The 13,351-nt window shown below is 48.1% G+C and overlaps 1 protein-coding gene and 1 long non-coding RNA gene across 2 annotated transcripts in view; one reads left to right on the forward strand and one right to left on the reverse strand.

Annotated features, from left to right (window-relative positions):
• Positions 1–5,676, reverse strand: part of CAPZB (capping actin protein of muscle Z-line subunit beta) — a 60,903-nt gene extending 55,227 nt beyond the window's left edge. The window contains exon 1 of the mRNA XM_077931094.1: positions 5,524–5,676. Coding sequence (XP_077787220.1) covers positions 5,524–5,526 — 3 coding nt within the window. The 5' untranslated portion in view covers positions 5,527–5,676. The remainder of the gene's footprint in view (positions 1–5,523) is intronic.
• Positions 5,677–5,771: 95 nt separating this feature from the next.
• Positions 5,772–12,586, forward strand: LOC144328360 (uncharacterized). The gene is made up of 2 exons (XR_013393543.1): positions 5,772–5,861; positions 8,711–12,586. It is a non-coding gene; the product is annotated as an uncharacterized LOC144328360 (long non-coding RNA).
• The last annotated feature ends 765 nt before the right edge of the window (positions 12,587–13,351 follow it).

A 13,351-nucleotide genomic window follows, 5' to 3' on the forward strand; every position in this document is an offset into this window, starting at 1 on the left:
TATGCTTAAGTTTTACTGCCTGGGCAATGAATGCAGTATTGCTTCTACTAGAAACGAATCCAAAACCAGGTAACTGTCATGCTCAAGACTTGGCACACTCAGTTAAAAAAAGAAAGAAAGAACAGGTAGTGGTTAGGAGTGTGGAACAAGCTTACCAGAAACCACTATACAGTGCAATGAGAGAAATATTGCAATATGCCATTTGTAAGGGTGTTTGCCACCTACTAAACTTGGTCGCCCTGATGACTTCTATTAGGGAAGAGCAAGGGGGAGTGCAACCCTGTTGGTTCTCCTTGGCCCCCTGGCAGCTTTTGATTCCAATGACCATGGTGTTCTTCTGAAGCCACACAGAGAGCTGGGAGGTGGAAACACTATCTTGCAGTGGTTCAGCTCCTACCTTCAAGGTCGCTCCCCGAAAGTAGGACTAGGAGTTGGTTGCTCAGCAATATGGCTTTAGAGATCTATATGAAACAGCTGGGAAATACCATCCAGGGATTCAGAGTGAAGTGCCGCCAGTATGCTCACAACACATAGTTCTCTCTCTCCATCTGACAGAAGAGGCTGTGAAGGTGTTGGACCATTATCTAGGGACAGTGAAGGGCTGAATGGAGACTAATAAACTGAGGCTGAATCCTGATAAGATGGAGTTACTGTGGGTGGGTGGTTCCCATGTCTTGGTCTTGGAATTAGGTTTATGAGCTGTCCTACAGGGCTGCAGTCCCCCTGAAGGCACAGGTTCATATTCATGGAATACTGAATTCCCATGTGTCACTGGAGTCTCAAGGGGCTCCTGTGACTAGGAGTACTTACCACTAGGTTGGGCTGATTCACCAGCTGCAGCCATTCCTAGATTGAGACAGCCTGGTCTCAGTTGTCCATGCTAGGTGACCTATCACCTGGACTACAGTAATGCTTCCTATGTGGGGCTGCTCTTGAAGATGGTCCAGAGGCCACAGCTAGGGCAGAACATGATTGCTAGCTAGTAACTGGGACAGGTCAATGGACCATGTGTCCTGGAAGCACTGCACCAGCTGTCAGTGAGCTACTGGGCTCAATTGGTATTAGTGCTAGCATACAAATCCCTAAAAGGCTGGGGATGCAAGTAAAGATGCCTTCCTGAATCTCACCATTGCAAACCCTACAAACAGCAGATGAGGCCTTGTTGGTAACGCCACCACATGGGGTTTCCAGAGTTGATGGTCAGCAAGGACATGGCCTTTTCAGTGTTGGTTTCCCATTTGTGGAATGCCCTCCCTAAGGAGGAAAGTCTGTCTCCCTCATTATTGACTTTCATGACTAAAAACGTTCCCGTTTACCCAGGCATTCCATTCTCCTGCAAGTTCAGTAGGGAACCACCAGCAATTCACACAAAAGGAAGCTTTCCTTTTTTATTTTAAAAAGTGCATTAGGCAGACATACCTGCTCCCCAAAAGGAAATGACACCCCCCTAAAATGTTGATGGTCTGTAAAATTTCAACATCTGCCTACGTTTGACTTAACTTGCAACCCTTAACATGGCCAGGTGTTCCTGTGTACCCTAGATGCCTATGATGCCTGGATGCACAAACAGAACTTGGGTAAGTGAACAAATGTACACCTCTGTTATGTGTTCCCAGCAGTCAGAAATTCTGTAAGTATAAGTGCACACACCTGGCTGATCCCGGAACAATCTGCCCACCACCATCCCAAGGAAGATGCAAGTGTGTGAAAGGACAACTTCCTCGTTAACTACCAACAGCCCCGGCTTCTTTGCAAAAGATCTGCCCTGCATTATGAAGTTAACACCATGCCCCGAATGCCAACTGTGCTATCAGCAGGCACAACTATTTTATGCATGACTATATACTTCATGCCCCCATATCTGAGGGAGACAGAGGCAGTATGAGAATCACATGTTGGGGGAGAGCATTGTTGCACTCATGGCCATAGGCACCTGCCTGGCCACTGTGTGAAAAGGATGCTGGAACAGAGGGGCATTTGGCCTGATCTAACAGCAGGGCTTTTCTTATGTTTTGATGTGCACATACCCAGCTTTGAGGTTAGCAGGGTGGAATGAATGCATAGCATTTTTTTACATTATATGGAAATGCCTTAACAGGTTTGGACTGATCACAAGTCAGTCAGTGTGCCCAAGTATATTCATATAGGACAGGTGATAACAGAACTAGTGCAAAATTATATGAAACAGAAACAAGCTTGTTTCTTGAACTAAATCTGGCAGATATGAGACAGGAAAAGATGTTTTATCTTTCCACTTAACACAGACTTTCCAGACTACAGGTCTACTCAGGCACTGACATGTCTCAATGTATACTTTTGCTGTTGCACAGCTGTTTGTGTTGTGAGCTGCATTGAACATGTGAAAAAGCTACGTATAACTGAAAAAATGATAATGACCATGAGCAGAACATAAGAACAGGAGAGAAGATGCCCTATGGATCAGATCAGTTGCCCAGCTAGTCCAGCCTCCTGTTCTCAGAGGCAACTGTAAGTTCTGGCTCCTTCCTCCCCAATCTATACCGCCAAACCTAATCCCCCAAATTCAGGGAGGAACATTTGCTTTGTATGCAGGTGTTATCAGGCTCAAGACCTGTCACCTGGCATCTCCAGTTAAAGGAGTTAATGGGCCTTCAGTTAAAGTCAGTCACTGGCAAGACTCTCAGCCTGAGATCTTGGAGAGCTGCTGCCAGTAAGAATAAATAATACTCAGCTAGATGGGTCTGGCTCTGTATAAGACCACTTCAAATATAACAGACTAGCAAGCAGCTTAATTAAAGAGCCCTTTTTTGCTCTCTGTAAGGGCAGTCATACAGTTAAGGTAATTGGGCAGAGCAAGCCATCACACAGAATGAATTAGTAACTTGAGAGAGATTTGCCACATGGATTGCCCAGTCATTCAAAGGGACCTGTGCATGAGCTGGCATACTTTTGTATCAATCTGCAAGGAATGGTAAACCTCTCTGTTCACACCATCACCACCTCAGGTTTCCAGGAGATTGTGCACACAACCACAGCTCCCTTTGAAAGAGGAAAGCCATGACATTTGCTGAGTGCCATACGGTGTTTGCTAGTGCAAGGTCCTCCTACTGTCTTAGAGACCACAGTGACAGCTACCAAACCACAGCAGTCACTGCAGAAATGCCCCACCTTTATGACTCAATGAGACAAGCCTGTGTTTCCCACCAAAACTCCTTCGACCGAGCCCAGCAGATACAACAGTCTTCGTCAACATCCCCCCACTCCACAACAAATGTTCTGGACTACAGCTCCCATCAGCCCCAGCCAGCGCAGCTAATGGAATCTGTAGTCCAAAACATCTGGAGGGTGCCAGGTTGACCAAGAAAGAGATATGAGATAGTGAAGAGACATCGTAGACAATTGGAACACACTGCCACTTTCTACAGGTAATAATAATAATAATAAATTTTATTTATATCCCGCCCTCCCCAGCCTTAGCCGGGCTCAGGACGGCTAACAACAATAAAACAGTACAAAAGTACAGCATAAGCTATACAGTACAAAAGTATAGCGTAAGCTATAGTTCCACCAACACCAATGCTCTACCGGAATTGATTTCCAAGTGTCCTGGTCAGGAAAACCCCAAGTGCAAGAAGAATTAGGATGCCTCTTTAAAACTACATTGGTAGGTCCTTCCCATTTACAAGCAGCTGCCTAACAGCCAGCTCTACAAACATTTTATCATGTAAAGGAGGCTATGGGTAATTCTCTTTTTTACTTACAGATAGGTAGCCGTGTTGGTCTGCCATAGTCAAAACAAAAAAACATTCCTTCCAGTAGCACCTTAAAGACCAACTAAGTTAGTTCTTGGTATGAGCTTTCGTGTGCATGCACAGGTATCTGAAGAAGTGTGCATGCACACGAAAGCTCATACCAAGAACTAACTTAGTTGGTCTTTAAGGTGCTACTGGAAGGAATTTTTTTTGTTTTCTCTTTTTTACTGTTATTTTTCACCCACTCATGGAAACCCCCAGTTGTCTCCTACTCAAGGTGTTCAAAATACCCCGAAAGCCAGGTGCATTTTGCTATTGGAGCTGGTCTAATTGTGACTATGTGGAGATTTCTGGGTGCCAGGTAGCGACTGAAACCTCCACTGAGCCAGTGTCATGTGCTTCTGTGTTGCCATGTGAATCATGGATCCCTTGCTGGGCATCTTAGTTCCCTATCATCAGTGCAGGGCTGAGTACAGATATATTTCACTGTGCTGCAGGCCACCCAAATGGAACTCATGTCTCTGCCTTAAAGGTAAAGGGACCCCTGACCGTTAGGTCCAGTCACGGACGACTCTGGGGTTGCGGCACTCATCTTGCTCTATAGGCTGCGTTTGTCCGCAGACAGCTTCCAGGTCATGTGGCCAGCATGACCAAGCCGCTTCTGGTGAACCAGAGCAGCGCACGGGAACGCCGTTTACCTTCCTGCTGGAGCGGTACCTATTTATCTACAGTGGTGCCTCGCAAGACGGAAAACCCGCTAGACGAAAGGGTTTTCCGTTTTGGAGGCGCTTCGCAAAACGAATTTCCCTATGGGCTTCCTTCGCAAGACGAAAGCCCATAGGGAAATCTCCGGGACAGCGGGGAAATGCAGCCCTCTTGACCTCAACACCACCACTGCCTCCTGCAAGGCCTTCCACCTGCACATGTAGCTTTGGCTACATGGTGTTACCACAAAAACAAGCTGCACCCTACAGTCCTCTATCTGTCCTCTTCTCCCCCCACCCCCAACAATTCAGCATGCAGTGGGGCGGGGAGAAAAAGGAACACGGGGAGGAACTTCCCTTCCTGACAGATACACCCTCTTTCTATTTCCCCGGCCCATGCCTTGCCTCTCCCCCAGAGCCACACCCAGCCCCTTGCCTCTCTTTACTCCAACCCGGACCCTGACAGGAAGCACAAATCACTCTCCTCAAGCCACCACTACCCGATTCCTCTCCCCCAAAATACAAATGCACATCTGGCTCCTCCCCCCCCCCCCGAGCGTATCTACAACGCCTCCCCACTTTTTACTCCAGCCCAGATCCTGACAGGAAGCACAGGTAACCGCCTAAAGTGAAACCTGGAGTCTTCTTTCCTCCCCGGTGCCCTCTCCCCCAGGAGGTCTCAGACCGGCCCTCCCCCCTTCCAGGACCTGACAGGGAGCGCGAATAACTCTTTCTCTCCCCCACCCAGCCCTGCTCCAGAACCAGATCGGGTCCTGGCTTTTATCCCCCGCCTCGCCTCACCACCCCGATCCTGGCCAGAAGCACAAATGACCCCCTCGACACCACCACCCCTGATTACCCTACCAGCAGCCACCACACCTGGCTCCCCCGCCCCCGAGCTGTAACCCCAGGCAGGGAGCACCAACAGCTTCCCCCGTGAGCCCTCCGAGTGACACCTGGATTCTATTCTCCGCCCGCCCCCCCCCCGCTCCCCTCAGCAGCGGCCCCTCCCCCAAGAGGACCCAGGCCGGCCTTTCCCTCACAGGAAGCGGCTCCCCACTTCCCCAGAGGAGTCGCCGTCTTCTTACCATGATGCCTCCTCGGGACGGGGCCTCTCAGCAGTGGCGGGGGGGCGGGGGCGGCTACGACGGCGGCTCTTCAGTCCCTCCGTCCGGCCTCTCCGAATTCTGAGCCAGGCCGCAGCCCTCCTCCACCGCCTCCCTTCTTCTTCTTCTTCTTTTTGCCACTTCCGCCGTTGCCTAGCAGTAGCGCATCCGGGTCAGCGTCGCGCGAGCGCGCGAGAATAGGAACTGCCGCCGCCGCCCCTCAGCTCGTCAGCCAATCAGAAGGCGGCTCGCCGGCCATCGCCAAGTATGGAGCTGGAGGCGGTGCGCGGCGCGGGAAGGAGTGGGAGAGACCATTTTGGGTATGAATGGAAAGGGGGAGCAGGCGCAGGTTGTGGGAGGGACCATTTGGTTTAAAGAGGGGAGGGGGATCTCCGAACAAGGGGACACGAAGGGTTTGGGAGGAAGAGTCCATTGGGAGGACTAATGAGGGGGGAGAGTGAGCGCAAAGGCATGGGAGAGACAATTATGCTGAAGAGGGGAAGGGGAAATCCAAAGCAAGAAAGGAAGGACTTGGGAGGGAGAGACCATTTGCTAGCTGGAGCGGGAGGAGGGTTTGGGAAGGGAAAGACCAACTGGTGGGTAATAGAGAGAGGGGGAAAACAAGAAGTTGTGCGGGGGGGGGTGACTCAAGATGGGAAGAGCCTGTTCCCCCCTAATCTGCAACATTTACCCAGAATTTAAAGGGAAAGGGCGCCTCCCCCCACTCCCCACTGCTTGATCCCAACAAGAGGTTCAGAGAGGGTAGACTGCTCCTGAGCCTGGAGGTTCTTTTCCTAAATGTCATGGCTGTTATATTCCTTGGGGAATTCAAAACAAAATAATAATATGAGCCTGCTGGGTCACCCTAAAGAGACAATCTAGGCCCTTCTTCAGTTTTCCTACCTCCTAAACCTGTGGGTTTAAGCAGGAGTGGCACTATTACAACTGTGGCTGTGAATCTTGAGAAGGAGGAGACTTGATGGAGGGGCATCAGCTTTCCATGCAAAGCATCCAAGATTGGATCCCCAGCATCTCCAGGTAGGGCTGGCAACATCCCTGCCTCAAACCCCGGAGAGCTGCTGCCACTCAACAATGCTGAGCTAGATGAACCAAATTTTTGACTCCGTATGCGGCCGCTTCCTTTGTTTATATAGTCCCAATAAGGTTGTTTACCAGCAATGAGGAGTTGCACTCCTTCTGCAGTTTCGTAGTTTTGGGGTGCTCCTAGATCCATCACTTGTCAGAGGCCCAGGTGACCTCAGCAGCTCAGAACACGTTTCCAGCTTTGGTTGATGTGTCCACTATGCCTGTTCCTTAACAGAGAGAGGCTTGCCATAGCAGTCCATACATTAGTAACCTCACAATTAGACTACTGTAGTTGCAATATTCATGGCGCTTCAGCGCCTGACTTCTGCAAATCAAGGCACGAGAGTGGGGCAGCCAGCCTCTGCCTTGCTCCATTGGCAACTCTATATACCACCCTACCCTGTCTTCCTATTACAGTAGTACCTCGGGTTAAGTACTTAATTTGTTCCGGAGGTCCGTTCTTAACCTGAAGCACCACTTTAGCTAATGGGGTCTCCTGCTGCTGCCAAGCCGCCAGAGCACAATTTCTGTTCTCATCCTGAAGCAAAGTTCTTAACCCGAAGCAGTATTTCTGGGTTAGCGGAGTCTGTAACCTGAAGCGTATGTAACCCGAGGTACCACTGTATGTGCTTTCCCCATAACCAGGAAGTGATACGAGCACTGTAGAAACTGTTGCACTTTCAGCAGAATTTAAAGACATTTCCTGGACAGATAACAGAATCAGAGCTGGTGCAGTACAGTATTTGATGTGGATGGGACGGGGTACTCCGATATATTGGAGCTGTAACAGGAACCGCATGTCCCCGGGGGAGAACTGTTTCAGGTTTTCCACAGACATCACATCAAACACACGGGTCCTGCAGGCTGGAGAACTGCTTTGATCTCGCTGTGAACTGTGTTACGGCAGGCTGCTTTGTGGCTGGGAGCAGAAAGGCTGCCTGCTCGCGCGGAATTGGTAAAATGCCCACTGCTATGGATGGAGGACAGCCTTTCTGTTCCTCTATTGTTCCATGGATTCACCCTGCCCCCTCTCTCGCTGCGCCTGCCTTCTGTTTTGACCTAGAGGTTTCCCTAAAATTAATCCCGGTACTGGTGCATGGTGACAGTTCTCGGTTCAAGTCTTTCCCCCTTTCTTCCGGGTTACTGATGCGCACCAGCGCATAGGTGCATGGATTAAATCACAGCTTCAGAGGAAAATGTTGATCATAAGAAACAGCTTTGCGCCGATTCAGGCCATGTAGCTCGCTGTTGTCCACTCCAAGGATAGCCAAAGTGGTGCCCTCCAGAAATCTTCCAGGTTGCTGATGTGCACTGACACATAAAGGGCATGGTTTAAATCGCAGCATCAAAGAAGAATGTTGTTCATAAGAAACAGCCTTGCACAGAGTCAGGTAGAGCCGTAGCAACATGGGGGCTAGCTGGGTTTTTTTGCCCCATGTGACGCCTCCAGCCTGTGTGTGTGAGTATGCAAATGCGTAGGGGTATGTGTACTAAACTGGGTCTTTGATCCAGGTGAAATAAAGCCTAGTTTCACCCCTGGAGACCATTGATCCATGTAGCTCATTACTACCCACACCAAGGGTAGACAAATTAGTGCCCCCCCGATGTTTGTTGCACTGCAATCTATGCTTGTTCCCATCATCCTTGACCGCTGAATTCTCTTCTCCTTTTCCTTACCTTCCACACACACACATCTCAAGGTGACGTTCAAAATGCAATAAAGACAGCTTTAAAACCGCTGGAATGAACACAGACAAACTTAAAAGCAATACAGTATAAAGAAGACACCCATGGCAGAGACCCACGTATCCAGCTGCGAAGGCCTGTTGGAACAGAAGTGCCTTCAGCTGTTTTTTAAAAAATGCAGATAAAGTGATCGCCTGTGGTTTCTTGGCAGGGTTGCTGTTCCACAGCAGAGGAGCAGCTACACCGAAGGCCCTGCTGTGTGTTATGGTCAAGTGGGCTCCTGAGATCTTTTTAGTTTAGAGAAAGGCAAGCAGGAGGTCACATGATAGCATAAAATGACGCCTGACACGGGGAATGCAGATACAGAGAAACTTGTCTCCCTCTCTCATAACGCTAGAACTCGTGGACACCCAGTGAAGCTGAATATCAGAAGATTCAAGATGGAGAAAAGGAAGTCCTCCTTCACGCAGCGCGTAGTTAAACAATGGAACTCACTCCCACAAGAGGCAGCGATGGCCACCGGTTTGTATGGTTGTAAAAGTGGATTAGACACATTCACAGGGCTGTCAGTGGATAATACCTATATCCTCTGCCTCCACGGTTGCTGGAATACCAGTTGCTGTAAACCACAGGAGGGGAGAGCGCTCTAACCCTACCTGCTGGTTTCCCAGAGGCATCTGGTTCGCCACTGTGAGAACAAAACATGAGCGTAGCAAATATTATTGAAAAGCATTGAAAGTATGCAATTATCTGAGGTTCTCCCTGCCCCCCAGCAGAAGCTTGCCCCCCGCAACTTTGATTTCCTTAAAAAAAACCTCAACAACTTTGGCTGCCCCCCTCCCAACCCAAATCCTGGCTACGCCCATGGAACAAGATGTGGGAGAAGCGCATCGACTGGATAGCTCAGTTGGTTAGAGCATTGTGCTGATAACACCATGGTTGCAGTTTTGATCCCCGTAAGGAACAGCTGCAAAGGAGGCTGGACTACTAGATGATCCTCAGGGTCCCTCCAAACTCTTGATTCTATGCCTAGATGAGCAATTGGCTCCTCTTATGTTTAGGAGAGCTTCTTCTGTGCAAAAGAGCTTTCTGCGTTCCTGATCTTGATTACTTGGTACTCAGCCTCGTCCAGCTGTCTGTGCTCATTTACCACCCTGTGAGCCTTAAGCTTTCATTCCCTCCATGCAGAGGTCTCCCCTACCCCACGTCCTACAACGCATCGCCCTAGCCGTTCACTCCATCCTCTTTCCCACCAAACAAATGTGCTCATTTCCAAACGGGCCCTGCCATAAACATCCACGTGCATGCAGCTGGTCCTCATTTCAGACCATGTTCTCTCGGAGGCTGGAGAGCGCAAACATTTTTTGGCCGGTGAACTTAAATGCAAATATTTGGGGCAAAAACGAAAAGCAGCTGTTTGATCCTTTTTATACCTCTTCTTAAGAGCAAATACAAACCCCCGCCTTCCACCACCACCACCCCGGTGCTTGTCTCTGAGCCATAAAGGGGGGGGGGGGACATCCTTGCCTTGAACTCTGGATGTGTACTAAATAATGATTAAGGAAATGATGCTACGTGGACTAACGAATCATTCAGGAATCTCTACGGCCTTTTGAACACACATGGAGTACCACCGTCCATGGGGTGGGGGGCAGACTGAATCGAGCCAAAAGAGAAAATCCTAAGAGATTTCCCACCCCGTACTCTTGGCTTATGATATATTTATTTTTTAAGGTATTCTGTTATAAAGGAGAATGGAGGTCCAAGATGAATCTCAGGCAGTGTCTACAAGTTCTGTTATTATGAGAGAGGAACAAAAACTTATATGCACCTTCTCCATGTCAGGACTAATTTTGTCGCCTTTTCTCTAAACTAAAAAGTCCCAAATGCTGCAACCGTTCTTTGTAGGGGAGTTGCTCCAGCCACCTGATCATTTTGGGCTGCCTTTTCTGAATCTTCCAACTCTGCAATATCCTTTTTGAGGTGACCAGAACTGTATGCTGTACTCCAAATGCAGTCACATCCATGGTCTGGCTCCATATAAAGCATCTTATTAGATTCTGTATCTCCCAGTTACAAGCGTACTAACAAACATAGTCAAAGAGGTTAGCTTGATAGCACTTAACCTGTTCGCAAAGGCACCCCTTTAATAAGGGGTCTTTTGGATCGCATGGGCAGTGACAATCAATTCCCATACACGCACTTTCTCTCTCTATGTTACAGGAAAGGGGGGGAGATGCTGTCTTTATGAGCACTGGAAAGCATTTCATCACAGTGAGCCAGGATTTCTTCTTTAAAAGGGTTTTTTAAAGTGTGTGGGGTTTGTGGCAGATCTCCCAAAGATTCACTGCATGTGGAAAGAAGCCATAACCACCGGCCTTAAGCAAAGGAGAGCTCTCTTTAACTCAGTAACCCCCAAATGTTCAGCTACGGGACAGGTCAGATCCACGCATGACAAGGTTTCCCGTTTGTGCTTTAAGATCAGTCTTTGAGGCCCCACTGGCGTTAGATTGTAGTGCGCTCTGGTAGCCTGTAGGTTAGATTACTGCACATGGGGCTACTTCCCAAAGGCTGTTTGGAAACTGCAGCTAGTGCAGAAGTCATCAGATGGATTATAATTATTAACTGGGACCAGAGTTCCTTGAAAGAGGGACTGGTGGTTAAACCACTCTGGGATTTGTTGCTCAGTGAGGGAAACAGGAACCCTACTAACAAATCTCAGCTCTACAGTCCCCAGGATAATTTGGGGGAAGCCGTTCCTGTTAACGTGGTACAAGAGTGCTTTAAATGCATGGTGCGGACGTGACAGAGTGGTTAACTTGTTATTTACTAATCACTGTGAATGTGGCTTCTTTAAAAGCTTACTCACTATCATGCTATGAACCTGGTTCCCCTCTGACTCCCCTCCTGCCCTTAAAAATTCCTCTCCTTTTTCCTTATTTATTTATCAGGCTCGGCATTATGAAAAGTGCTTGTAAAAGTCATGAGATGGCGGCGGGGAGGATTTGGGAACAGCGTCATCTGATAATAAATATCCACAATTGCATCGGATGGGTTTAATTGCTGGTGTGTGTCCATGGCAACTGAACGGGGGGGGGGGGGGGACGAACGGACCCTGACCTTTTGTATACATTTTTTGCTCTGCCATCAACTTTCTTTCCCAGGAGGTGGGAAATGGATTCAAGGCTGCTAATGGAAAACGTCTTCCAGACTGCTCTTTGATAGCCTGGCGACTCCCGGATTAAAAAGCAGCAGACGGAATTCACCGAAAAAAGAAAAAAAGTCAGACTTAGGAAACAATTAGATGGGATGTTTTCCATACCTCTCAAATAGAATTTTGCACCCTGGGGAATCTAATGCATGATGACTGCCAGAGACCACGGGTGGGGGAAGAGAAGTTCTTTGGGATAATCCGATCCATATTCAAGAATGAAATCCTTCTCAGTGAGACTGAGAGATACATTTAAACTGGTATACTGTTGGTATACTACCATGGTTATGTCATCACACAAATCCAGCTGAGAGTAGGCTGTGCTGGAAAGGGTGCAACCAGATTGGCACGAGATTCCACATGGTGATGGTCCTGTCCTGTGGTACAGGCGGTGTTGCCATGTCACATGGGGCAAGTCCCATGCCAGGCATGCATGCACCCTCGCAACCCTATCCTCCCCTTGAGCCCAGCCTGGTTTTTCTTCCTTTGCATTTCCTCACATCACTAAGCCCTGGAGACGGAGGTTAATTGGGAGTGGGGAGGGAGCAGAAGGGCGGAACCCCCCATCATTGGAGCCTATGCCATAATTTGTAGGTGGCTCCAGCCAGGCTAAAGCTTGCAAGTTGTGGCCACAGTTATCATCATAATTTAAAGGCTCTCTCACCTACCTGGATATTCAAGACACTCCCTTGCCACCTGCAGGAGCTGTGGAGGAGACAGGCAAACCTGGAGACTGCGGGTCAGCCTTGAAGGTCTGGCAACCCTAGGTACAGACTTGGTGGGTCAGTGTTTCTGTCTGATTGGTTACTACCATCAGCAGCCAGGGAGAATAGCATAAGACCTTGAGAACGTCTTGATATTTACCAAATATATATTTTTTTAATGGCATGTTATTACCCTCCAATAGCAGTAATAGTTAATTGTGTATTGTGAATGCACTGACCCAAATTGTATTTTGCATGTTCATTTTTAATTATCATGCAGTTGCAGTTTCCTTTTAATATTGTTATTTTAATATGTTAATGGAATATATACTTTTGATTGAATAAAGAATGAATATATTATATTATATCATATTATACATATGAAACCAAGAGTCAGGGGGCAATAATAATAATGATAATAATAATAATAATTTATTTATACCCCGCCCATCCACACACACTCCTCACCGTTTCACAGATACAAGTAAGGACATTCTTTGTGTATTTGTAACTTCCTTTTCGTTAACACCAACAATTGCAGCTTAATTTGCATATCACTCTTCTCTGCCCTCTGTATGTCAAACTGAAGCTAAGTGGATTTTGCTTTTTTACAAGTCGGGATATTTTTACTGTTTATTTAAAATATGCAACAGAAAAAAGTAGGAATATGTAAGTGAATGTATATCCTTTTATTTAACCCCCCCAGCCCCAGCTAGCTCAGGGCAACATACAATCTCCCCAGTCACCCACACATTTGTTTAATCTTCACAACAACCCTGCGAGGTAGTGTAGGCTAAGTGGCTGGCCTTACCTCACCTCGTGAGCTCCATGGCTGTGGGGATTTGAACCCAGAACCACCCTATGCCCTTGCCCAACCAAAGTAACCAAAGTAACGTGGTGGGTTTGTTTTTGACCTGCATTTACATCCATCTCTTTGGAAAGGGGGGTTGTAAATACCACACAATAAAACTGACGGGCTGAAGGGCCACGGGTGCCTTCTGGAGACGAAGATGCCCGCAGATTACAATTAACGAGGCCTGCAGCCTAGGGTGCGTCCTTCATCCTAGCCTTTCTCTTTCGGGCCTAGCCGGTTTCCGCCCCAAGGTCAAGCCTCCGGCCCAGG

Source organism: Podarcis muralis, chromosome 7 (genome assembly GCF_964188315.1).
Source record: "Podarcis muralis chromosome 7, rPodMur119.hap1.1, whole genome shotgun sequence".
Lineage (NCBI taxonomy): Eukaryota > Metazoa > Chordata > Lepidosauria > Squamata > Lacertidae > Podarcis > Podarcis muralis.